We start from the raw sequence: 25449 nt of genomic DNA, 5'->3' as shown, positions 1-25449 counted from the left end.
ATTGTCTGGGACGGCCCCAGGAGAACTCTGTTGAGAGTGTTTGTGCTCTTCTCTGCCACACTTGTCTTGTAAAGTGTTTAGTACCCAGTAGCCAGCACAGAGCCCAAACACAACATTGCCCATAGCACTCTCTGAAGTAGAAGTTGGAAAATTTGTCCTTATTTATGAACAAAGTTGCTTCCTTTCACACATGCAATGGCATATAAAAACCATTTTCATTTAATTAAGGCAAAAGTTCAGTCTCAAGAGTTTCCAGGGGACTAATTGCATGAACTAAAGCCTTAAATGTTTAGCATAGCTGTTTCCCATAACAGGCCCTTCAGATAACATCACTTTTACTTTGGTATGTATTGGGTTTGTGTGTCAGCAGGGAGGAGCTACAGGGGTGCCTTCTGCAAGAAGCTTCTCCCATGTCTGACAGAGCCAATTCCAGCTGCCTTCAACACAGACCCATCAATGTCCCTGTCAGCGTTCTCCTCTCTCCCCTCCTTTAATCTGTTGATGCAGAGGCACTACTACCAGAGCTGCTGGGCTCAGTGTTGACTACTGAAGTGAAATTGAGTCTGGGAAGAAGGGAGGGGTGGGAGGAAGGTGTTCTAAGATTTGGGTTTATTTCTCATTACTCTGCTCTGATTTGATTGGTAATAAATTAAACTGATTTCCTCAAGTCACATTTGTTCTGGCCATGACGTTAATTGGTGAGTGATCTCTCCCTGTCCTTATCTCCACCCATGAGCCTTCCATTAAATTTTCTCTTCCCTGTCCAGCTGAGGAGGAGAGTAACAGAGCGGCCTTGCTGGGTACCTGGTATCCAGCCAGGGTCAACTCAACACAAAGCTGTTAATTCAGTATGTAGTCAGGAAGAATAACTTCTCATAGTGTTACACCTTCTCTTTGAAATATGACAAGAGGATGATTTGGACAATGCTATTATTTGACTGATCAATTCTGCAAAGCTATTACCAACTCCAAATACCTTTAATATCTGGACTTGTTTAGGTATTTGCAAGTGTTCTATCTGAAAAGGTTTGTTGTGCATTTTGCATGCTCAGTTTTGCGATACAGAAAACATGCCCACTCGGAATTTGACTGAAATTATTTAATTAATAACCAATTATTAACAACTATTTTGATTATAAAGACCAGCACACCCAACTTCACTTATCACAGGTAAATTCAAGTTTTCAGTCACTGTGTTTCAATGCCATTTTCAGTTCCGACATCCAGTCTGGGTCGTCTTCCTCAAAGTCCCTAAAAATAGATTTCAAAATATTGTTTTGCAAAGCAAAATACAACTTTATAAATCTTTGCCTTTTTTTCTCCCATGAAAAAATTACCCAATAACTAGGATAAATTATGTTAAAAATATCAGCACAATATTTCCTGCACCACTGTGATTAAGGAACTAAAAGATGTTCTCTTTGGAATTGACTAAAGTAAGTTTTATCAAAAGCAAAACCAAATTCATATACTTAGAGACTGAAAATGTGTTAATATTGACAGCCTGCAACTGAACTACAGCAATACATGCCTAAGTAGTTCATCTCTAAGTGCCACAAAAATAAACAATGACATAAATTGAAACTCTGAGAATCCAAGAACTACCCCCAAAACATACACACATCTGTAAAACACAGTATTTTTGTTCAAATGTGTTGATTTTTCACTCCACTCCTTCAAAAACACAAAGTAGGTAACTAACATAATCAGAACACAGAATTTAAAAGGTCTCTATAAATATGTCTATATAAGTAGGTTCCAAAGAGATTTTATTGCATGACATATGAAAATTCAGGAAGAATAATATACAAATGCAGCAAACATACCACTAGGCAAGTGGTTTTGCCACTGGTTATCAGATTTCAAGGTCAGAGTGCAAAGATTTTCATACAAGAAGGTTTTGCACTTTACTGTGGATCTAACTTCAGCTCAGGGTTTCATTTTTCTCAAAGTCATCAGCAAATTATTAGCGTATCTGCTAATAACAAGCATCCTGTTTAATCTTCAGACCATCAGTAACTATAAATATAGCAAATAAAACCTGTAAGATAGCAAATGCTACTAAATTTCATTATGTAGGACAGAGGTGGATTTTAATGCTGAGAATAAAACTTTTTTTTTCAGGGGAACATTGTTTTGGGAAAATCACTTGGAGGAACCAAAGAAAACAAAAATACAAGGACATCATTTGGACATACGTGTCATCTTCATCAGATCTAGGCTCAAGTCTCTCAGAATCTATGACAACATCTTCATGTTCACCATCTACTTCATCAGATGCTTCAGTTTCATCAGAAAGTGGACCTCTTAATACATTTTCAGAAGCTTTGAAAATATAAAAATTCAAATGTCACCAAAATATTTTAATTTTAAAAATAAACCTATTAAAAATATTAATACTATGTAGTCTTTCTAATTTGTCCCCACTTTGTAGTAGATTCCAGGTCAATTTGTTACCCATTTTAAATGCAGAACAAGTATTTGTGGCTGTGCACATCTATAGGCTGCATCTTTCTTTAGCTGTACCATTTTGCCATCCTGCCCTCAAAACAGGGCATTGCTGACTTAGTGGAAGTGGATTTACCTGATGGGGCTGCAGTGTGTTTATTGCACCCCCCTAACACATACACCAGGCCACTCAGCAGGATGGAGGACACTTGGCTCTACAGCATCTGCATTTTGGTCACAACTTCATTTAGCTGTTGAGCTGCAAGTGAAAGTCCATCATAAAGAGCTGTAATGGAGATGTACAATCACTCATGAATTCTAATCCTGGCTTTTTGTAAATTCACATCTCGTTTCATAAACTTAAAAAAACCCACCCAACCTGTTGTGATATGAATTCAAGTGCACAATCTCTATATATGGGGGCTATGTATGAAAGAAAATAAAAAGGGGAAAGTCTTTATTAATAAACCTGTTTGTATAAATGTTTGCCCACAAACTGGGGATTTACCTGGCTTATAAATTGTGTATGTTTTAAATGCTAGGCTGACATCTGCATTAGTGAGAATGTTCATCAGGGTCCGAGGAGTTTCCTTGTTCCACTGCTTACGTGGCTTTTTTTCACGGTAGTTTATAACACCACCACCTGGGTAGAAAATATTCATAAATACTACTTAGATAAAATGGCATTAGCAGTGTGGATTACATTGAAGATCACATTCAAGAGAGAAACAAAGGAAGAAGAGAGTCTAGGTATTTCCATCTGTAGCACCACTGACCTCTCAAAAAACTAAGGTTGACACTATCAGCATTAAAAGGACAGCAAGTTACAGAAAGGTCACAGTGGAACGTTTTGCTGGCAGGAAGCTAGCAGAAACAGGCTGAGGAGTGTGAGGAGTCAGAGTGTCTGCAAGCTTATGTGGTGGCTCTATGAATCTCACAAAATGGAGCCTGAGGCCATTTTTGTGCCTTTTAATAGCAGAACACCTGAATACATGCATTCTTCTGTCCTTTTCCCTTGTGCATATAATTATCATGCAACATTCCTACCACAGCTGGGGAATTTTCTGACTACTTATATTTTGACTATTTATTTCCACAGCATTTATTCACAGTTCCTTACAATACATTATCTATAATCACATTAAATAATTATAACAGTTGCATAAGTGAGGGGCATTTTAAAATTGAAACATTTTTCAGAAGAAATCTCATGTTAAGTGTTTTAATTAAAGCTGTAGATGTAGAAGAAAAATCTATGCCTCACATGTGAGGTACATAATTGATAGTTATTGTCATTGACCTTATCTGGATGTTAATGACAACAGAAGTAGAGGTACAGATGTTTTATGCTCCCAATAGTATCCTGTAGTTGAAAGATGGGCAGTTTCATTCTTAATCAAATGAATTCCTCATTGTTACCTCCACGAACATCATATTAAGAGGAGAATTGTAGGGTAATTTCTTAGTCATGATTACAATTTTAGGGTTGCTAGCATTACCTGTGGTTTTCATCGCTCTTTGCAATTCTCCTGTCACACAAAACCACAAAGAAATTCTCTTCAGCGCAGCAGACTTTTTAGTTGTTAATAAAATATTTTAAAATTAATTTTACATCATTTTAAACATGTCCTGTAAAATTTTGGCCTTTGAAATCTATAAAGAATCACTGATACTACTCGAATTAAAACCACATTTAGTCAAATCTTACTTTCGGTCTCTTCAGGTGTAAAACTGGAAGAAAGCAAAGACACGTTTTCCAGGACATCCAGTACAGTATTGGATATCCTTTTTTCCCATTGCCTCCTGTGGACATGTGACAAATCAGTATCTCCTGCAAGGAAAGCAGACATTTCTATTGTAATTGTAACAAAAAAAGGACGATAACAAGCATCTAACTTGATTCTCTGTCCCGACTGCCCTGTCCAGGCCAAGCAGTACTAAGAGTACAGCACTTAACTAGCAGTGATGTTTGATTCTATGGGTACAAATCCGACTTGGTAAGAGCTCCCCATGCATTTACTCTATTCTAAATGTTTTCAAACAAATTTTTTAATACTTTGGCCAAGATAATTTTTATAATATTTTTTTTAACATCTCTGAGGAGCAGTATCAATCAATGCAACTGCAGAAGTAACTGGTGGTGGAAAGGTTTTCCACAGCTTCAGGCTTGTTTGTGCTACCTGTTTAAATGGCTGGATCATTGACATGTAGATATCACTACACAGAAGGAAGTTCATCAGCCTTAAAACTGTAAAACTTACCCTCTTGCTCAGACTTCCTTTGTTCCTTTGTGCCTTCACTCAAACCCTCAGTAATATTTTTCCTTTCTAAGGGGCTACAATTGCTACTTCCATCTTCTCTTCGCTTTAAAAAAATAAAGACTGCATTAATCATTACCCTTGTTGTCGAGACAAAACAAGCAGTAATATTAACACAACAGTTTTGCTATAAAATTGCTGGCCTAAAGATCTGAAGACCTGAAAGCTAAACCACTGATGATGAAGCCAGTTGCAATTGCACAGTATCTATTACTGCACGGCATTTCACACTGCATGCCCTTTTTTGACAGACCATCTCAGTTTTTGAAGCTAAGCACACATGTAGTTACTTGATGCAATTTGTGTTTTGTTTGGTTTGTTTTTTTTTACATTTAAGAACAGAAGCAATATAAGGATAAATTATTTATATTCCCAAGGAAAACAAGATGCACCCAAATATTAAACTTCTCAGATTGACAGGGCTATGAAAAGGAAAGAAAATAAGCCCCATGGCAACACATTTTTAAAAATATACCAAGTACAGCTGAGCCAGGCTGTGCTGTGATGTGCCCATAGGCGATATCTTGGCTACCTGTGACTTAATTCTCCTCACCTCTAATCTCACATGGGCCCTAAAACCTGGTGAGAATTATGTTCAGACTAGACTGTTTCCACAGCAGCCTGATCTCAATGTTCCCCTGAAGCAATGAAAATGCATAAATTTTTGCAGAATCCAAAAACTTAGAAAAATAAGAGCGGATTTTTTTTTGTTTGGGTTTTTGTTTTGACAGGGTTATAAGGAAATGCACATTGGAACTAAACTAAATATGGGAAAAATCAACAAGTTAGAGTGGTGAAAAATGCACAGGAAAACTGCAATTTGAACACAGATGACAGCTGATCCAGAAGGCTGATCCATGGTTTAGCATACTAATAATTTTCCATAAGAACTTTTCTATCATATAGAACATTCTAAATTACTAAAATACAAATATTATATTTATATTTGGATACTTACCCTATTTTCTTTCCTATTATTTGAGCTTCCACCAGCCATGACACTACCTGATACATTAAGTAACAGATTGAAGAGTTAACACCTTTAGCAAACACTTGTAGTAAAGTGGCATTCCAGAGGTATGACAGCAATGCCATTGAACCAAGCAATGAAAATTATGTGATAGCTTCCTCACACTTCTGTCAACAGAACTCATTCTCAACGAGGAGTCCCTCTACTATTCAGTTCTAAATGTGTACAAATTTTGGTGTAGCTTAATTTATGCAGAAGAAAAAAAATCCAACATTCTCTCTAAAAACTCAATAGTGAACGTAACTTGCTTCACCATATTTTGGGAAAGAAAGAACTCATTATTTAAAATACATGCAACAGTCAAAAGTTTTGCTTATTTTAAAATTGAATTATTTCTAGCACAAGTCTTATGCCTAACAATGTATATATTGCAGCTTTGCACTCTACTTACGTTGGAATATAATTTACACCCTTCCAACATTTTCTATATAGTTTCAATAACATTAGATTTTGAAATAATTAAAAGTAGATTTGAACATATAGTACTAATGTTTTATAGCTATTTTTAAGATCTTACATTTCCTAGTCATTTTGTCATTCCCTACATCAACAAAAATGTTGTTCACTTACCCTTTTGTCCTGCTGCACTGCCTTCATGTTTCTTGGTTTCCTTCAATACCTGCTCAAACTCTTTTATCATCTGGAATGCGTATAAAAAGATGGAGGCACTGTACCATTTTTAACTTCCTCAAATTTCATGTTACATTATTTGTTAAAAATAGTCACTATACAAAACAGCTGCAATACCTAATTTCAGCTGCATCAGGTCAGTATTCAACTTTAATTTTCAGAACAACCCTTTTAAAAACTCAGCTCTCTGAGAAGTCTGTAACTGTATTTATGGCTTTTAGAGGAGGACCTAGACAACACATTTTATAGTTATACACTAACAAACTACAAAAGAAAATGATTTAGTACTTAAAATTTAGATACCATTGCTTAAATATAGAGACAAAGAATACACTATACCTCAGAAGGCAAACAATTTTTTATAAGTTTGGTTAAGCAACCTCTTGAAAGAATGGTACTGGCTGATGGACGATCCTGAGGATTTCTCTTAAACATCTGTTTTATTAAGTAATGAAGTTCATAGGAGTAGTGAGATGGTAGTGGATTGTAGGACCCTTTGCATATCTTAAGGATGAGATGTTTCCAGCTATTGGCTTGAAACTGCATTAAAAATAAATGAACATGAGAGCAGAGAGTTTAAGCATAAGGTAAAAATTGCTGAGATGATTTAAGAGGAGCTTTAACATTTTCTATGTCTTCCAGTCTGACAGTTTCAGAGGTGTGAAAAAACAACACCAGTAACTTTCCTCTACATTTTGTAGGGCTGTTGCATGGGCATTTAATGATGTCAATAATGACAGAAATTTACTGAGAATGAAAACATCACAGTGACTAAAACCAGATCATAATGAACACTGCAAACAATAATCTTTACAACTGGAAAGCAGATGGGAGAGTTACTCCTATAAATTTAGGATTAATCAAATTTTATAGAAATCAAATTCATCATCAGATTTAAACTGCAAGAGTGAAACAGCAAACTAGGAGATACACAGACTTTGATTTTTAAAAAAATTATCAAAAGTAGCCTATAAAGGCACAAATACCCTCTTGCAAATCTAAATGTTTGAGAACTCCTACCTCCACTCAGGAAGTTTTCTTTGGGTACACTCCGCTGGCTTGGCTGCAGAGTACCAAACATCCACAGTGTGTGGCATCACCTCTGATAGATGATGCAAGAACATGTGTGACCATCACACAAAACCAGACACATAACATTTCAATGCTGCTAAAAAGAGAAGAATACTCCACTCCTTTGAACCCTAGCTCTGAGCTCTGCCTGAATAGCTGTGACACTGCCAAAGCCTTGCCACAGACTTACTTAGGTTAACACACAGTCATGCACAGACTCCTTTATCACTCAGTCAATACACTCTTGCATAGCTAGCAGTTGCAGCTGTGGAGAATCTTTTACTGATATGCAGGATTTGAACAATGCTCTCAGACATATGGTATCATTCTGGGGGCTGTTCTGCAGGCCTAGGAGCTGGACTTTGATAAACCTTGGGGGTCCCTTTGAAACAGAATATTCTGTGGTTCTGTGATTTCAAGGTATAGTATTACCTCAACAAAAGGAAACTGCTGCTTATAAAAAACTACGACAAAATCACCTTCAATTAGAATCTCATTTTCTTGCAAAACAAACATATCCTGATGAGGGCTCTTCTGTTACCCATGTGTCTGTATATAGAAGCCAGAGGAAGTTAACACATAAGAAACACAGCATCAAGACTGTAAAAGACAGTGTCCCAGGAATGACAGAAAGACAGAACCATACATCAAGGTTCCCATGGTTCCAAGAGGAGGACAGTGCTTTGACAGTGACTTCTTTGATTTGAAGAATAAGCAAAGAATAATCTCACTGATGCGAGATACAAAACTGCTTATTGCTTTCTACCTTTCACTGCACTTGCACACAATATATCCTCACTAGTAAAGACTGAGTGTCTTTGCCTACATCTCCTGTGATCATCTTGATCCTGTAAAATGCAATGCTCACTGCAACATCCCTGCAGATATCTGGAACCTGCCTGGCAACTGCTGGACTCCTTAATAAGTCTCAGATCACTGATATTGAGGAAAGTTAACCAAGAAAAAAAATTGTTTTCTAGCAATTTTTAAAATTGAGTCTTCTACAGAAAGGTCCAGTAGGTCCCAAGAACTGCTGAAAAACAGAAGGCACATAGTGGAGGAGGTCTGGGAAGGGTGGAGCAATACTTCCCTCTTTTGGAAGCGGCAGCAAACACATCAGTCAAATCTACAGTACAGCTAACTGCTAATTAAGTTTTAAGGAATTCCAAAACTTTTCTGATAGCAATAAAGCTGTACTTACCGGATGTTTTAGAGTGCACAGCTCATACAGAATACACCCCAGAGACCATATATCACTGTAGATATAGAGAAGGATGAGAAATTTTGAGCCAAAAATTACAATTTAATATCCTGCTTTGAAAAAGTGAGATTCAATCTCTGTACATAACTTAATTGAATAAACTAAAAATAAATGTAAGTAACTGTAAAAGACAACACAATTATGCATTTAACCTCTCCAGTGGAAATGTTTTTGCTTATTTTATCCTACCCTGATGTAAAAAAAGATGACTGTCATACAGTTGTAGCTGGCTTTTTATTCCTAGGATGTCTCTTAAACAATTTGCTGCAACAACAGTTACCCTTCCATCCTTGAAAGCCTTTGTATTCCATGGCCCCTAACATCAGATGGCAGCCACACAATCCTAATTCTGAGAGCTGGAATTCTGGCCCTGCCAATAAGAACTCTCCTACTGAGAAAAAAATCCATCATTTTCCATGAAAAGTGAGTACTGCCACCTGCACAAGAAGCAACTGATACCTTTCTTGCAAGAGGAGCAGAAAAAACCTGAAGTTCTAGAAGGTTTCTTCCCTCCTATGGAAAACCAATTGCACAACTAGGGTCACAGAACAGATCTAGGGGAGGGAACATAATATGGCTTAGTATTTGGGAGTCTGGGAAGAAGCTGTAAAAATGGTACTATCAAGATGCCCTCAGAAGTTCTTGCATTAGGACCAGAATAACTAGGCTCCATAAATCTAAGTAATCCATTTTGTGCCATTATCCCTACATTATGACCAGCGTGAAGAGCTTAAAAAATCTCATGATGAGTCCAAAAAAAAAACAAACAACAAGACCAGCAAAAGATGTAAACACATACATATGTATGTGCACAGATAGGTAGGTATTTGTGTGTATGTTTGTATGCATATATTTACTCTCCCAAACAAACAGATGTCTGCACAACAGTTTTCAAAACTTCTAAGACTAAAGATATTGTGCTCTCAGTTACCTAATTAAAGAGGAATTTCTGCACTTTAATCTTAAAAAAAATGTAATTACCTCTTTCTAAAAACACTTCAGCTCAGTATCTTCTCTAAACCAAATACTGATAAGCCACAAAGCCAGATTGAGACAGCAATAAAAAACCCTACATCAGTCAGGCATTATTTGTGACCACTGAAAACACAGGTACCTTTTGTTGTTGTATGGCATGCTTTCCCATATTTCTGGAGGTACATAATAAGGAGTTCCCACATATGTGCAAGCGTATGACATCGGGCTATCGAAACAACAAAGAAGAAACACCAGGTGGAAAGCCATGATTTAAGAACTCTGTACTATTTGTCAATGGTAAAATAAAACTTGACACCACTGAGATCAGTGGAGATGTCCACATACTGTGCAAGAAGGCGTGCAGATCCAAAATCTCCCAATTTCACTTTCCCGTTTTGAGTGAGGAAGATGTTCTGCATTTCAAGAGCATAGATTAACATACTGAAATATTCTTCTAGGAATCATTTCTGCAATTTGTATATGCAGAAAACACTTCTAGTATTTCATCTTTATATTTCCTTTTTTACTTGCTTCTCCTAATACTACTACCAAAAAAAAAAAAAACCAAAACTAAGAACTATGTCATATTCTTTGATTCCATGACATTGAACTATGTCCAGGGAAATGGAAAGCTTATATGGGCCTAAAGCCCCAGCATCATTAGCAGAGAAAGAATCACAGCTTAGAATTGCCTTAATCTCTATGCTGTACTCAAACCAATAAGGTCACACTTTCTTCTGAATTTCTCTCTTCCTGATAGGTAAGAGTAACAAAGAAAAAAATGCGAAGTAAGACATTTAAAAACTGCATAATCTATACACATTTTTATACTTCTGTTACTGTTTTAAACTATATGCAGTCTGTCACAAACAATTAGTGCTATCAGCAGTTTGGATATGAAGGATATATCTATACTTAGATGATGGTTATGCCTGCAATATTACATCATCCCATGCACTCAATAGTTTCATTTACATGATATTCTTAGGCCTAAATAAAAAACACAGAACTTAGCTGTCACAGGAAATTATGAAAGAGGGAGTTTAACTTTTACATGCAGAAGAGGTCTTTAATGGCAACAAAACTTGCTCTGTTCACCTTGGATTTTATATCCCTGTGCAGCACACGTTTATCATGAATGTGCTTCACCGCCAGGCACATCTGCACAAACCAGTGAAGGATCTGAAAAAGAGTAACTAGTACTTATAACAGCTCAATGCTGTATGTAATGAATACTAAGAGACAAAAAAAATTAGGAAAAGAAAAGCATGTTCCGAATATTTGGGAGTTAAGAGTACCTCTAACATAATGACCTCACATCAGCATGAAAGACTGAGTACAGGATAAATTATACTTTAATATGGCAGAAGAAATGTTTGTTACCTGTGTCTAGAAAGCGGTAATAATACATAACAATGATGAAGGTAGGGAGTTGCTACATGGCATTTTATCTCATGGTCATTCCATAAGCAAGTTCATTACAATTTCATAGTAAATTAGCAAATAAAAAACCCCACCCACCAAACAACAAAACAAAACCAAAACTCATGTGGAAATAACACACAGTTTATAAAAGGAAATGTGTTCCTTTTAAAGTACAAAACAAAATTCCTAAAGATGCAAAGATGCATAGAAAATCTAAATATTCAGTTAGTTGAGACTTCTGGTCCTTTCGTTTTAACTAACGTGATGCTTCTAACTGTGGCAAGAAGCAGCTTTCATTCACTACAATGTCCCTTTGAACTTTCTTCTAAGTAATTTTATAGCCTCTCTGATAAAAGGAGTTAATGCCTGCTGAATACTTTAAACATTTAATTGCTACATAAAATGCAAGTGTTTAGTCTCTTGGCTAGCTTAATTTATCGTGCCAGAGTGCTTTGTTTACTTTTCATTTGCAATACATCTTACTGTGTTTTAAATTCTGTCTGAAGTTTTTGTAAAATTCTTATTTAATTGCATACAAACCTGACTCTGTTTTTCCAACTATCTGCACAATTCCCAGATACAGGCAGCAATTCCTTTTTTAATCCTTTCAGTCCAATTCTTGCCTTGTTCTGCTGGAAATTATAAAAGAAATAACCTTCCTATTCTATCTGTAGGTGCCTTTGTTTTATTTAAGGTACCTCATGGTGTTTGCATATTTATAATTTGGTTTATGCAGCATGTTTCAGTTTACATGAAACAGGATTTCTGGCCCCCTGGTTCAAAACAATGTCTTTTCTTACCGTATCTTCAGGGAACAAATTTCCTCTTTGGTGTTTAATCTTTTGCATTAGATCTCCATCGTCACAATATTCCATCACTATATACAGATGTCCATCAGCTAAATTTTAGGTAATTTAAGAATAGTTAGTAGTTTCATTAGCAGAATAAGTACTTTTTTTACTGTAAGTGACACTTTTTACTATAAAGCTCCGACTACATGCTGTGTTACAATAAACATGTATTTTGTTTATAACATGTATTGTAAACAAAAAGAAGAAAGTAATCTTGATCCCCGAGGAGCATGCAACTTGAAACAAATGAAGGAATTTAAATTTTTATATTTACCTTCAAATGATTCTTTATAGGCAACGATATTCGGATGTTTCATTTTAGCCAAAAGAACTGCTTCCTTCCTAGAGTTCTCTACACCAGACGAAGACTGAAAATATAAGTACTCCTGTATAAATGTCACACTAATAAATTTTCACATAGACACACAATACACTTCACTTTCCAAAAGGAAAATATTTTTAAGAATTATTTTTCAGTTATTTTTAAAAGTCATTTAGAAACCCCAAAGCCCCATCTTTTTAATCTATGGTTTATTACTAGCTGAAGACATCTTTGAGCTTTTTAAGTGTTTGGATTTAAATTTTTTTTTTTTTTTGAGAGGATATTTTCCTACTTCAATTAATGACTTTTTATATTTTAAAAGTGCAGAACTATGTAACAAAGCAGCACACACCAATTTTGGAACAGCTGACAGTCTGCATGAACTCAATATAAAGCCAAGAGCCCAAATATTAACTGAGCCTCAGGCTCCAGAAAGCTGGTGTCTCCCATTTAGTAATTTTTTTGCTTATCTAGATGCAGAGAAGATAATCCAAATAAGTGATTACCAGCAATAATAATTATTTCCTCATTAGGCATTGCAAGTGAAATCTGCATTCCAGTGAAATCAAGGGCATCGGAGAACAGGGATTTCATTGAAAGTGTCTTCCTATGTGCTGCACTTCCCAAAATGTAACCATGCACTTTCTGAATCGGATCAGATTTTCCTACTTTACTCAGTACCAAGAACATCAACTCAGACATAGTTATACAGTAACCATACCATGCAACTGTCTAATACACAAAATTTGCAGCAAAAGTGTTCAGCGTTTCAAAAACACATCCACAATTACGATTTTTTTAAAATTTTACTTTTTTTAAGCAGTGGGTGAGGTGGTGTATGTGTCACACTTACCATGGGAAGTCTTATTTCCTTCATCGCATACTTCTGGTCACTGATTCCATGATGAATTAGGAGAACTCTGCCAAAGGATCCCTCTCCTAGTACTTTCAACACTTTGTATTCTTCCATTCTTCATAGGCTCAGGCCCAACACTTCTCCTCAAAAAAATCCGCAAAATAACAAGCATGACTGATAAACGTGGGCACCTACAACTTTCCAGCATTACCATAATACTTCTATGCACTGCTACATGATTTTACTGAAAATGAGGCCTCCAGAAAGTACAACTCAAAGCTTGATACAGCATTATTGCTGCATTTTTTAATTTCAAACGCTAAAGCTCTTTGAAAATGTAAATTACAAACCTACAATGTTGCATCTTCTTTTTGTTACCTGCGCTCCTGCAGGTGGTTTCATAACACTAAAGAAAACTCACAGGCACAATAACATAACAAGCTTCAAGCTTCTGGTGACAATTCTCACCATAACCAGGATCAAACTGATAAAAGTTACTACTCATCAACTTCAACAACTGGAAGACACAGAGTATTTTAGTTAGAAGGGACCTGCAATGGTCACCTAGTCCAACTGCCTTACCACTTCAGGGGTGACCAAAAGTTAAATCACATTGGTAAGGGGATGGTGCAAATGCCTTTTAAACACTGACAGGCTTGGGGCACTGATCACCTCTCTAAGAAGTCTGTTCCAGTGTTTGGCCGCCCTCTCAGCAATGTTCCCTAACATCCAGTGTAAAGCTCCCCCTGGTTCAGTTCTGAGTTGTTCCCAGTTGTCCTATCACTGCATTTAAGCTGTATCACAGAATCGCTGAGGTTGGAAAAGACCTCTGAGATCACCAAGTCCAACCTTAAGACTGATGACCACCTTGTCAACCAGACCATGACACTAAAGTGCCACATGTAGTCGTTTCTTGAACACCTCCAGGAATGGTGACCCCACCACCTCCCTGGGCAACTTGTTCAACGTTAAACAACCCTTTCCATGAAGAAATTCCTCTTGCTGTCCAACCCAAACCTCCCCTGACACAGTTTGAGGCCATGTCCTCTCGTTCTGGAGAGGACACCAGAACACCAGAGAGCTCCCACAACTGCTGAAACTCCCACGTTCCCATTTTCTGCTAAAAACGCTTCTCAAGCATTTCATACACAGCAGTGACCTATTCTCCTTTTTTCCCAAAACGCTGGTGTTTTTAAGTTGGTTATCCACGTTCCAAGCATCCCTTTTTGTATACACTGTACACACACTGTGTTTTAACGGGCTGATGAGTTGTTTTTGAAAAGCATCTCGGGGCTTGTTTCTACAGCTCCTCTAGCCTGAGGAGGAGCAGCCCCAGCCCGCCTCCAGCCCCTCAGGCCCGCCGGGTACTCACCTCGGCGGGCCTCAATCCAGCCGGGCGGAAGCCCGAGCACAGGCCCTGGCACAAACCCAGCGCTTGCTCCACAACCTCCCCGGGGCCGGGATAGGGGCGGAGGATGGGAAGGAGAACGGAGCTACGGAGCTGCCTGGGAGGGAACGCCCAGCCCGCGCCTCTGAGGCGGTGCCACCGGCAGAGAGGGCTGTCGCTCGGAGCATGCTGAATACGGAAACACTGCGTGTCATGAGTGTGGAAAACATCAGCATTCTGCTTTGACACTTACACTTTCAAGAACAGACTACATAGTTTACAGCGTATAGCCTATAAATAAAGAACAAAAGCAACTCAGTTGATAAGTTTAATGTCTACTGTATTAGAGACTAATGCAAACCAACATTAAAACAGTCACATAGTAAGTAGTGTATAAGACCTCATCTAAGACTACTTGATAATGAACAATGTCAGTAACTAAAGAGATTAAAATGTTTTGTTGAAACACCTCTAAAACTCAATAAAAGAGTTTAAATTTAGCCTACACCTTACAAGCTGGCTTCAGTTTTCAAAACGAGATGTTGTAGTAGACATTGACCTATTAGAATGCCTACATTACTGTTTATTTTCTTAAACTGAAAGGTTCCTAAGAATTCCTTAGAGTTCTGCAATTGCAAGAGGAAAAGAGTAGATACTAGCAATATACTACAACATGAAGCTTTACACCTAGTCCTTAGTTTGATATTTAATGAAATATAGTTAAACACAGACATCAATCTAGTACTAAACCAGAGCAGATTTATTAAAATTTTGAAAAGGCAGAAACTTTTAAAGTTTATTTAGTGACTCAGGCAGTCAAATTTCACCTTAAGCCATCCACATGTGTCTTAGATAGCTCCACTCTCAAAGCTGCTAAAAACAAGTCCCATTCAACTCTCTTTAAAATCAAATCTTTAACCCCTATATAGCAGTAACACTAGTTTTTACTCTTCTATTTCAGCATTTGTTTCTTGGAGGGCATTGCTCTGTTTGTGGATAAATACAGTGGCTTTTGATTCCAATTCTCCCAGCTGTTCAAGTGAAGAGACACATGGATCTTGATCTTTGCCAGTATCAGGCAGCTTGCACATTTTGTCTCGAATGCGCTGAGAATATCGCAAAGGGGTTACAATTTTCAGATCTTTACCACTGGAGTAATTTGCCTCATGAGACATCTTCACACTTTGAGGGGGAAAAAAAAAAAAAATCACTAAACATAGGCACACCATCATACAAGTTATCTTTCTAGCATCTGGCAGAAACAGCAAGTCATGATTCATGTTCAATTCTTTCCCACTCCCACAATCAAAGGAAACAGGCCCTTTCCCATTCATACAGTTAGAACCAGCTATACGACTTTTCTCTGGCAAAATATTTTAACCCAGAGAACCTCCTGAAAACAGTTCCCAAAGGAAGATCCTTCTCTATTCCATCAGGGGCAAATTGGTCTTCCTGCTATGAGGGATTAGTGGACAGCTGCCAGGTCTCCAGCTTCATCAGATGTCAAAGCTGAGCACAACTTTCCTAAGTCTGCTATCTTAGAAGAAACTTCGTGGTAAAAAAAAAAAAATAATGTCAATATTATCTGGTTTATACTGAGGTTACTACCCAGGTTTTTGCCTCAAGATAACCACTTCAGGACAGTTACATCTTGTTCAGTATTTCTGTGTTGTATGACATACAATCACATCTGCATTTGAAAAGGAGAGGACTGGAGACACCTACTTTCTCTTTGCCTAGCTTAGTGTAGAACTGCTACTGTGATGTAGGCTGTGGGAGGGCATCCCAAACATGGAATTTATGTCTCTGCCACAAAAGTCTGGTTACTCTGTAGTGAGGCATTCACAAAGCAAAACAGTTTGAGTAAATAGAGAAATTTATTTAAAAATACTTCCTTCTGAAGGAAGAGGAAGCAATCCTAAAAATAAAAGTTCTTGAGAGCTTTTAACTAGGTATTCACAAATGCAATGCCTCCCTGTTCCAACAGGACACAAACATTATTGTTCCTCCAGACACTGCAGACTTTCCATAGTTACCTGAAGTAATCTTACCTCTCCAAGTATGGTGTGGTAGGAGGATTGTATTTCATTGAACAAGATGTGTCATTCCCCTTCTCAGGAGAATTAACTGCTTGGGCTACATCTTTTATCCCATCCTCATGCTGTTCTGTTTCACATTTTCCTTTCTTTTTTGTACGTTCTTTAGCCTTGTGCTTTTTACTCTTTTTTGGTAAGATCTCTTCCCTTGGTTTTAAGTCTAAATCAATTTCTTCTTTCTGGATAGCTTCGCTGCTTGCCTCTGTCTTCTTGTTATCACTCTCTGCTTTTTGGACATCATCAGAACAGAAATCCTTGAGGGTTTCCTGAACTGGCTCTACAGATGAATTTGGTTCCTTCCTGACTTCCATTAACTCACTTAAATGAGCTTCTATCACAGTTTCCCCTAAAAATAAAATACAGAAGAACGTACAGCTGTGATTAGTTACAAATAAGGAGAATGTTTTAGAGAGATCCCTGAAATCTTAGAGCTTTACATGAGAATGAAAGTTAAGTAAGCGTTGAGTCTGAGCCACAACAATTTAAGTTACTAATAATTTTAGTCACCTTTGAGAACCTGCAACCTGAAAACTCAGACTAAGTACACATTCTGAGAAGTCAGTCTGTTCCTTTCCAAGTGCAGCAGCTCTCAACAAATATTTGTTTCTGGGTTCAAATACTTGTCAGGTTATGTTATATTAAAGGGGAATATTTATAGCTACTTTACTTCCAAAATTAAAATATTTAGAACCTTTAATTGGCGCTCTGCCAAAACATAACCATGCTTCTGGTAGTGAAGGAGTTTGTGTCAAAGGGGCATTGATTTCTAGCTCACAAGAATATTTTTATTTACTCTTTGATTATCAGGCTGAAATAGCTTTGATAAAGTTTAAGTAGAAAGTTTGAATACAAGAGCATCTCCAATCATTGTAGCATGCCCACTATTGAAAAGTATTTGTTTAGTCAAGATTATTTTCAAAGACAATTGAGTACAAAATTATCACAGAAAATTTTCTATGAAATAAAATTTAATATCAACACAAATAGTTTGTGTTCTGTATACAGCTTGTGTTGCCTGTTAAGTCACACATTTAACTAAAATAGAGTACTCAAACTTACCATTCTCAGACTTAAAAAGGCTTTCATTATTTTTCATAATATCTATTAGTGTGTGTCGTAGTTCTTCTTTAGGCTGAAAAAAAGTTTTACTGTTTTAGAAAAACAAATGCAAAAATAATAATTGTTTCAGCTTATTTGTTTCATGTAATAGTTACAGGGAAAGTGGTACAGACCACATGAGGTTAATCTTAGAAACCCTTTGTTTAATGCTATTCAGATATAAGTCAGAAAACAAGTGAATCCTGTATTTTCTGCATTTGGTGCACTAAAGCTGTTGTTTGATGCCCTGAAATCTTGCTGATATTAAGGCATAGAAGTGAAATCCATCAATAAGTGTAAAATTAAGTTATATTTTGTGTTTCTAATGATACTAGAAGTCTCAATCCTTAGTTCCTTCTAGGTGGAACATCATATGGCAATTCAATGATCCTAAACCTTTCTTCTTCAAAGTAGTATCTACAGTGGTTACAGAGGAAACTAAATCCATTATTTTAATGTTTAAGTAAGTCACATGGCTGTCCTTCAACCATAAAAGGATTTAATAAAATCAGAAGCAGTTGTATTTTACATGCCACACTTTCATGTCTCACTAATTGTTAATCTCAAACTTCAAGGAAAGCTGCTTACCATTGCTCCTGCCAAAATAGCCTCCTCATAGACAGCAATAAGCTTTTCAAGAGGGCCCCTCTGTTCAAGACGAATACAGCAGTTCCAATATTTCGCAAGCTTTTTAACCCCAGGAATGCTCTGTGTGAGATCTTCCAACATTGCATGTATTTCATCACCTCGACATCCCTAAAGTCAACACAAAAGCAGAGATTTAAATGCAGTTAACACATTTAGGTGCCATAGTTTAGCTGGTTTTGAACTAGAAAGCAAATATTTTTTTCTTTCTTTGGCAGAAGAATTGTTATTCTTCCAAATAAGAATTATTTATACAGTATTGTAAGCAGAAGGGGTAGTAGAATTTATAGACATCTTCAGAACTACCTGAAGCAGGTTTTTTCAGAAGTACAGACAAATTTCTGCAAATGCAAACTTGTTTTACATTAATTCCTTCTAGCTACCCATTATGTTATAGTTCTTCTACTATTATAGCTCTACTATTATTACCATTATTGCCTATTCTTATTTGGTAATTCAGTAAATTGGTAAAGCTTAATTTCTTCAGGTGTTGGCAAAAGCTATGACATTGCTTAACTTGGGGAGCAATTAGTCCCCTGCACCTGATTCACACGGGTCTAACACACCTGTAGTATTTGTGTGTTGTCGGGACCTATATGATCAGAACTCAGTAGGCAAGGGTCCAAATACCTGTTCTGTTAACTGCAGGCATTCGCTGAGAATCTTGTTGACCTTTTCACTGTGTAATATGTGCTTTAAAGCATCAGCAGAAGAGTATTCTTGTTCTTCACTTGTAGACTGGGATCCAAGAAGCGCATACGCAGGAGGTCGTCTCATCACTTTTCCTCTAGATGCCCTCCAATCTTCCAGACGAGCTCTGCATTTAAGAATATTGTTAGCTGAAGTGACAGATATTTTATAATTTTTGACATTGACTGACACTAACTAGGCTAAGTCATTCTTTCCAGATAGTTAAACTCTTCTCCCTGTAATCCCAAAAGGAATACAGCTGCCATTTAGATCTGCATGGAAATTTCAGAAGCGTACATATCACTGTCTGCTTGAGGTATCTGTCAGGTCAGAACACTTTAACCTCTTCCTTTCCAGCAGTCTTAGGTTACAGACGTTTGTTTTCAAAAGAGGGTAAAAAATGCTTCTGAGTTATTTCTCTGTTTCACCTTTTTTCCCTAATCCCACTTCGAATCAGAAAACTAGAAGCAATCTTTTAAGACAAAAAGCATGGAGAGCAGCCCAGTTGTTAAAACCTAAAAGCTATGTGAAGTGTAATTCAGTTTTCATGTTTCATTTCAATCCCATCCCCCTAGACCATCAATTTCTAGTAAATGTGAGTTTCCACAAGGACCTTTATCAAGAATATTCAATAACTTTTAGATTATGAATCATCTTTCCCCCACTGTCTAAGCTGCCTTCACCTAACTGAAAAATGTCATTGATAAGTGCTCTCCTTCAGTCTAAGTTGCTCACTTCCATATAGATCCAGCAGTCATCTTTTTTTTTTTTTAAGGGTGACATGCATGTGAAATTGACTTACAGGATTATCTGTCATGCTCAAGGCTGTCACAACACTTCGCCTAAAAAACAGCTCTAGCAACATCTATTTTCTAACTGCACAGGACAAGCTGTAAGCCTGGAGAGCTGCTGCAATTAGTCCGAATCCTGATTTCTCACGAGTGTACAGTTTTAGATGCGCTTGGGCATCAAGTTTAAATGCTCAGATTTTTTTTTTTTCAATGTATCTACAGCAAGAAATAGGTCAAATTAGATATTCTTGGAAAGAAGGTAAATAACCTCCAAGATCAAGCCATGAGAGTAATACACTTACCTTCTCTCTTCTGCTGACTCTTTTGGCAGAATAGAGTTTCTGTGGCCATTAGTTTTAGAATTCTGCCCCAGTTTTGTACCAGGAGCAACAGAAACTGGTTTTGCTGGAGCTTCTGGTCTTGCACCTTCACAAGAATCTGCGCATTTCTTCACACCTCGCACTCTGTGGTTAGGATTGCTATAAGCAGCCTTTGGTGGCTGTGGTCCCCTCGCACCAACCAGTTTTTGGACTGTTACTTTCTTTGGTGCTGCAGCAAATGTCAGTTGCTGTTTCTTCAGACCAGACTGTGAGTTAATAGCAGCTTTTTCAGGTGGCTTGCTGTGAAGTGGCAGGACACTATTCGATTTTACAGACTTAGGGTTGTTTGTGACTTTGATATTCTTCAGAACTGCACTACAGCTTTTCGTAGACATAGAACTTCCTGCTTGTTTGGTGGCAGAAGGAAGAAGCTTCTTCTCTGGCAAAGAACTTTTTTCCCCCTCAGGTTTTACTGGTTTTCGGAAGGAATTTATCTTGGATGGGATAACTTTGCCACGGTATTTGCCGAGCGCTGGTTTCTTTGGTAGGCTGATACTTGCATTTTGTTTTTCTGCAATCAATTGCTTCTCTCTTATTCTTTTTATTTCCAAGAAGGCCTTACTAAGTGATGCATGCTGAGATTTTATTTCAGTAGCTTTGGCCTTAGAAGCTTGATCTTCAAGATTCCAGTTTGTCCCTGATAGGTAACTTGTCAGTGGGATTGTGGAAGAGTTTAAAGTAACATTTTTTTCTGAGCTTACACTTGATTGGTCCCATGACAGTTTATCATCATTCTCTTTATTTTCCTGAAATCAAATGCAAATCCACAGCAATATTAGAAGTACACTCATTCTGCATGTTGTTTCTAAAGATGCTTCCACTGATTTTAGGACTGAAGTGATTAAAGGTAAATGCCACTTAAAAAGTACCTACAGAAGCAGTGTATAAATACTGAGTAGAATATTTGTCAACTATTATTGCGGAATTCACATTAAAAAAAAAAAATCAAATAAAAATTGCTTAAATTTTGCCTTGGAAGTAAGAAACAAAACTCTCAAAGTAACTGCTGGCTTTTAATTGCCAAAATTACCTTCTAAGAGAAGTTATAAATAGAAACTTGCTTTAGACTGTATGTAGTCAAAAGCAGTATCTCTACCTACCTCATCACTTAATGGCAGCACCATTCCCCCACTTAGTGTGGATAGTCTACTAGCAGGAGGTAGTGAGTAAAGCCTTTAATTAGGGTAGTAGGAGTTACCAGAAGAGGGAGAATTTTTCTTACTATTGAGCTACAGGATGCTGTAAGTCAAGAATAGTTACGTCAGTTTTATATGGATTTACTACTCCCTGAAACTCTCAGCCATATGGTCTCAGCACAGCCCTCCATGAGAAGTGGGATCTAGTATTTTCGTCCAAAGAAGATGGTCTACAGCAACTAATTCAGCATTGTCCAAACAGCAGTTTTGAAAGAGTAAAATATCTAAAGGCAGGAAAAAATCATGAATGACACACGGACCTCTGCAGAAGCTGATACTCTTTTATTTAAGATGCCCTCAAACTGTAAAAGAAACTACACTGCATCTCATTTCTTGGTCTGTCATTCAGGCGAGAAGTTAGATTTGACCTATTTGACTTCTATAACTAGAGCTTGAGTATAAGGGGCGTTATTTCAAGAAACTACGTAGCTTAACTTCACTTTAAAATAACATGAGATATTTATACAGAACAAAATATGTCCCTTCAGGAAATTTATAAAAAACCACCTTTGTTCTAACTTTTGGAATTTTTCCCCGCAACATTCTGTTTTGAAGTTTTCAGGTTATTGGTTTCCTCCCCAAATAACTCTACGTCTCAAATCTTTTGGAACTCAAATTCAAAACTGCCTAACACAAACCCAGGTCTTGTGTCTACTTTTTTCTCACCTTTCCCTGAGAACAGGTCTGGAGAAGAATCATTTTGCTATTTCTAAGCAGCACAACTGTTTGCATCTTAATTTTGGAAAAATGACATGAAATTATATAGGGAACACATTCTATTAAACTCTGATTAGGTATTGGCACCTACTTCTGATTATATTAGATTTGCCAGTACACAACTGAAAAAGCACGCTCAACAGTTAGTTTTGTTAATGATTTGGTTTTCTTCCAAGTAACAGAGTACAAATAGAAGACTTCTCTACTCTGTCAGAAGACCTTAATTAGATTTTAAATTAATTCCCTGAAGACTGGAAATATGTAAAACAAATTCTGAGATTCTTAAGAAAATTGTTAAAATGAAAGCATTATTTCAGCAACAATAGTATCCTCTTTAACTCCCTCCACCATCAGATACAAACTGAATATCAATATGATCCATTACATACTGTAATGTGACGGCTTTCCAAAAAGCATATAATAAATAGTGACTGAAGAAAGTTTTAACAACCTGCACTTCTGCACCTCAAAACTTCTCATGCTCTGGAAGTCATACAACATAAATATGATTTAAGTGAGTGGAATGTTGTAGCTGCAAGAAAAAGAGTACCATCAGTATTTAAATATCACTAAAAAACTTACCATTTCTGGCTTTGGAGATGTTGAGAGCTGTAAGTTGTCTTTCAGTTTATTGCTAGTTGCTCTCAGAGTTCTGCTACTGCTTAAAAAAAAATAAAAATCTTGAATCATGAAACAAAGAAATGTATTTTTTGTCCAGTTGGCAGTCTGCTGGCTGAACTCACACTGAAGTATTTCTGTTTAGCTTGTAGTATTCTTCCAGCAAGAAAAAAAAAATTTTAAGCAACCACTGATCGGGGCCCAGACTGCAAAACATCCTGTCTTACACCACAAAGAGCTGGCTAACAGATTGGAATTGACTGCAGGTGTCGTTCTCATGTTTAAGGATGAGCACCAACTTGTCTAGCCTGATGCATTTGCTACAGAAGTTTAAGTTTCTAAATGCTGCAGTTGAGGGGGAAGGAGGAGTAGCACAAGGAGTCGAAGCTACTGCAGTCATCAGAGCCCAGGCCATTTGAGGCGAGTCTGAACAAGGAGACATAGTTTCTACCATAGTGACAGGTTCCAAAACCTTCAGTCAGGCACCAGAGTTGGCATCAGACTACCCAGTGAGTTACAAAACCACCAAGACCAGTATTGTCTCCTAGCAACTATGAAAATGTATTGACAGCTCAGAAGAAAAACATCTCAGCTGAGAGTTACAAATCCAAGTTCTTCCTCAGATGCTTCATGATGCATTATAAGAAACACGTGGCACTACTTCATGTGACTGAAAATGAACGTTCCAGTTCGCAGATGGCATCTGTGCATCAGATGATCTTACAGAAGGCAGCAGAGATGAAAATGAAGGTATATTAGTGAATATAAAGAAATTTAAGCCATAGCAGAAATACTACCTGATCGATGTCTGGTTTTCTTGAATGGGCACACCAGAGAAAGTTTTCTTTCTTGATAAATATTCTTCGACTTTTTGTCGCCTTTGTTCTAGTGGGTTTTAAAAGACACACTCATTACATTTTCAGCTAAAATGGTAATGACAAACTTTGATTCTTAGTAAAAAAAGGAAATGCAATCAGAAAAGCATCAAGACATTATGAAATAGAGACATTATGGATTAAGAAAGTTTTTACTTTAATATTCACATCACAATGTCTTACACATTTATTTCTTGAGAAAGGCTATATTCAAGGGGCGCTTGAAGTGTAATTTCACAGCTCTACAAGTTGGTTGTTTTGCTGTGTTAACCCAAAAGAAACACAGTTATTTGATGGGAAGAAGTCAGGCTCACTCTTATAAGCAAGCACACTTTTCATCTGTGGCAGTAATAAGTATAGCACACATGAAAAACACCATGGACATGAACCGAAGTGACCATCTGTAAAATCGTTTGCTTATCTTCCACTGTCAGCTGGGCATCAGTACAAATGTTGGACTAACAGGAGTGTCAGTAACAGCACAAAGTGATCCTGAATAGGTCCTAAGATAGCTGGGACTGTCTCTCCAGGGACGGTGCCTCCACCACTTCCCTGGGCAGTCTATTCCAATGTCTAATCATCCTTTCTGTGAAGAAACTCCTTCTAGTGTCCGACCTCCCGTGGCACAGTTTGAGACTATGTCCTCTCGTCCTGTCACTAGTTGACTGGGAGAAGAGGCCAACCCCCACCTGGCTACAACCTCCTTTCAGGTAGTTGCAAGAAGTGATAAGGTCCCCCTGAGCCTCCTCTTCTCCAGGCTAAACAACCCCACCTCCCTCTGCTGCTCCTCATGGGACTTGTGCTGCAAACCCTTCACCAGCTTCGTTGCCCTTCTCTGGACAAAGTTTAAAAAAGACCGTGTACACCATCTGCTTCTGAAGACGCTACAGCAGAGATGCACCTGCCAAGAGATGCTGCATAGCAGCAAGCTCAGCAAGCATCCCAAAGCCCCCCCAGCACCTTCTGCTTTGGAAACTCAGCTCTCACCGCCCTTCGCACAAACAGCAAAGCTCCATTCAGAACAACTCTGTTGCTTTAACTTGCAGAAGCCAAACCGTTCAGAAAGTAAATAAACAAAAGAGTACGGATCTAGATCAGCGGCACATTTGCTGGTTTCAGTGGGACGCTCTTACATTAGGGCGTCTCTTTCATCATGAGGGAAGGCTTCTACCCCAGGGGCCCTGCCTGGGGCAGGGGATGGGATGATAGGGTGAGGTGTGGGATGCGATGGGGCGCGGTCTGCACCGGCCCCAGCGCTGTCAAGGGAGGGTGAAGCCTCGTACGCCCGCTCGCACCGGCCAGAAGCTCTAAGACCACGACAGCGAGCGCTGCTGCTAAGACCTGCCGGTCGTCGACCTCGCCTAGGGTGCCTTCCCTTGCCTCCGGCTTCTCGGGGAGAGCGACCAGCTCCCTGCTCCCACCGGCTCCCCCGCCACCCGCCGCGGCCACGCGCGGGGCCGTAACGCCGAGCGGTAACGCTCAGCCCCGCGCGGCCGGCCGGTATCGGGCAGCGTGTGTTGCGGGGGGCGGCTCAGCCCATCGGTGCCCCTCTCCCCCCCCCGCCCCCCCCAGTATCCCGGCCGTACCTCGGAACGCGGGCTCAGACCTGCGGCTGGTCGGGAGCAGCGAAACCGCGCGCGCTGCCATGGCCGCCGGCAGCGAGCGTTTGAATCATCCGCCGCCCGGCAGGGCCGTGCTGATTGGCCGGGCCGCGGGACTTGAACTGGCCAATGGCGAGTGGGAAGGAGGAGTGGGGCGCGGCCTTCCCG

At 38.4% G+C, this 25449-nt stretch overlaps 2 protein-coding genes across 10 annotated transcripts; both read right to left on the bottom strand.

Annotated features, from left to right (window-relative positions):
• Positions 1-1084: 1084 nt before the first annotated feature.
• Positions 1085-15181, bottom strand: NEK3 (NIMA related kinase 3). 4 transcript variants are annotated; one of them, XM_027648006.1, is made up of 16 exons: positions 14560-15181; positions 13185-13329; positions 12284-12377; positions 11959-12056; positions 10832-10915; positions 10079-10146; positions 9873-9959; positions 8699-8753; positions 6766-6966; positions 6367-6436; positions 5725-5771; positions 4710-4812; positions 4157-4279; positions 2957-3091; positions 2199-2325; positions 1085-1251 (listed from the first exon to the last, which is right to left on the bottom strand). In XM_027648006.1, exons 2-16 carry the CDS (start codon positions 13299-13301, stop codon positions 1185-1187), a joined length of 1476 nt encoding a protein of 491 aa, XP_027503807.1. In that variant the 5' UTR covers positions 13302-13329; positions 14560-15181; the 3' UTR covers positions 1085-1184. The 4 variants fall into 4 exon arrangements, 2 of the variants coding, with proteins under 2 accessions (XP_027503807.1, XP_027503817.1); XM_027648016.1 differs by having other exon boundaries at positions 13185-13324; XR_003528448.1 differs by lacking the exon at positions 1085-1251 and adding an exon at positions 2585-2734 and having other exon boundaries at positions 2210-2325.
• A 135-nt stretch (positions 15182-15316) lies between these two features.
• Positions 15317-25400, bottom strand: CKAP2 (cytoskeleton associated protein 2). 6 transcript variants are annotated; one of them, XM_027647947.1, is made up of 9 exons: positions 25267-25400; positions 23603-23690; positions 22770-22848; positions 20197-21020; positions 19044-19230; positions 18357-18524; positions 17730-17802; positions 16626-17016; positions 15317-15756 (listed from the first exon to the last, which is right to left on the bottom strand). In XM_027647947.1, exons 1-9 carry the CDS (start codon positions 25325-25327, stop codon positions 15519-15521), a joined length of 2109 nt encoding a protein of 702 aa, XP_027503748.1. In that variant the 5' UTR covers positions 25328-25400; the 3' UTR covers positions 15317-15518. The 6 variants fall into 6 exon arrangements, with proteins under 6 accessions (XP_027503748.1, XP_027503757.1, XP_027503784.1 ...); XM_027647956.1 differs by having other exon boundaries at positions 22770-22845; XM_027647983.1 differs by lacking the exon at positions 25267-25400 and adding an exon at positions 25022-25151.
• Positions 25401-25449: the final 49 nt, after the last annotated feature.

Source organism: Corapipo altera, unplaced genomic scaffold (assembly GCF_003945725.1).
Source record: "Corapipo altera isolate COAL_440 unplaced genomic scaffold, ASM394572v1 0, whole genome shotgun sequence".
NCBI lineage: Eukaryota > Metazoa > Chordata > Aves > Passeriformes > Pipridae > Corapipo > Corapipo altera.
Note: the sequence above shows the minus strand (reverse complement) of the source record. Positions and strands in the feature narration are given on the sequence as shown.

Excerpts from the sequence above, each read along its gene's own strand:
- CKAP2 (XM_027647947.1), bottom strand. The coding sequence starts at position 25,327 with ATGGCAGCGCGCGCGGTTTCGCTGCTCCCGACCAGCCGCAGGTCTGAG. Across the intron at positions 17,803-18,356 it reads CTATTTTGGCAGGAGCAATG|CCTAAAGAAGAACTACGACA; the intron begins GTAAGCAGCTTT and ends ACTTTTTTTCAG. Across the intron at positions 17,017-17,729 it reads CCTTTTTAAGTCTGAGAATG|GGGAAACTGTGATAGAAGCT; the intron begins GTAAGTTTGAGT and ends TTTTATTTTTAG.
- NEK3 (XM_027648006.1), bottom strand. The coding sequence starts at position 13,301 with ATGGAAGAATACAAAGTGTTGAAAGTACTAGGAGAGGGATCCTTTGGC. Across the intron at positions 12,378-13,184 it reads AGGAAATAAGACTTCCCATG|TCTTCGTCTGGTGTAGAGAA; the intron begins GTAAGTGTGACA and ends TTATATTTTCAG. Across the intron at positions 10,147-10,831 it reads ACAGGGATATAAAATCCAAG|AACATCTTCCTCACTCAAAA; the intron begins GTGAACAGAGCA and ends CTTGAAATGCAG.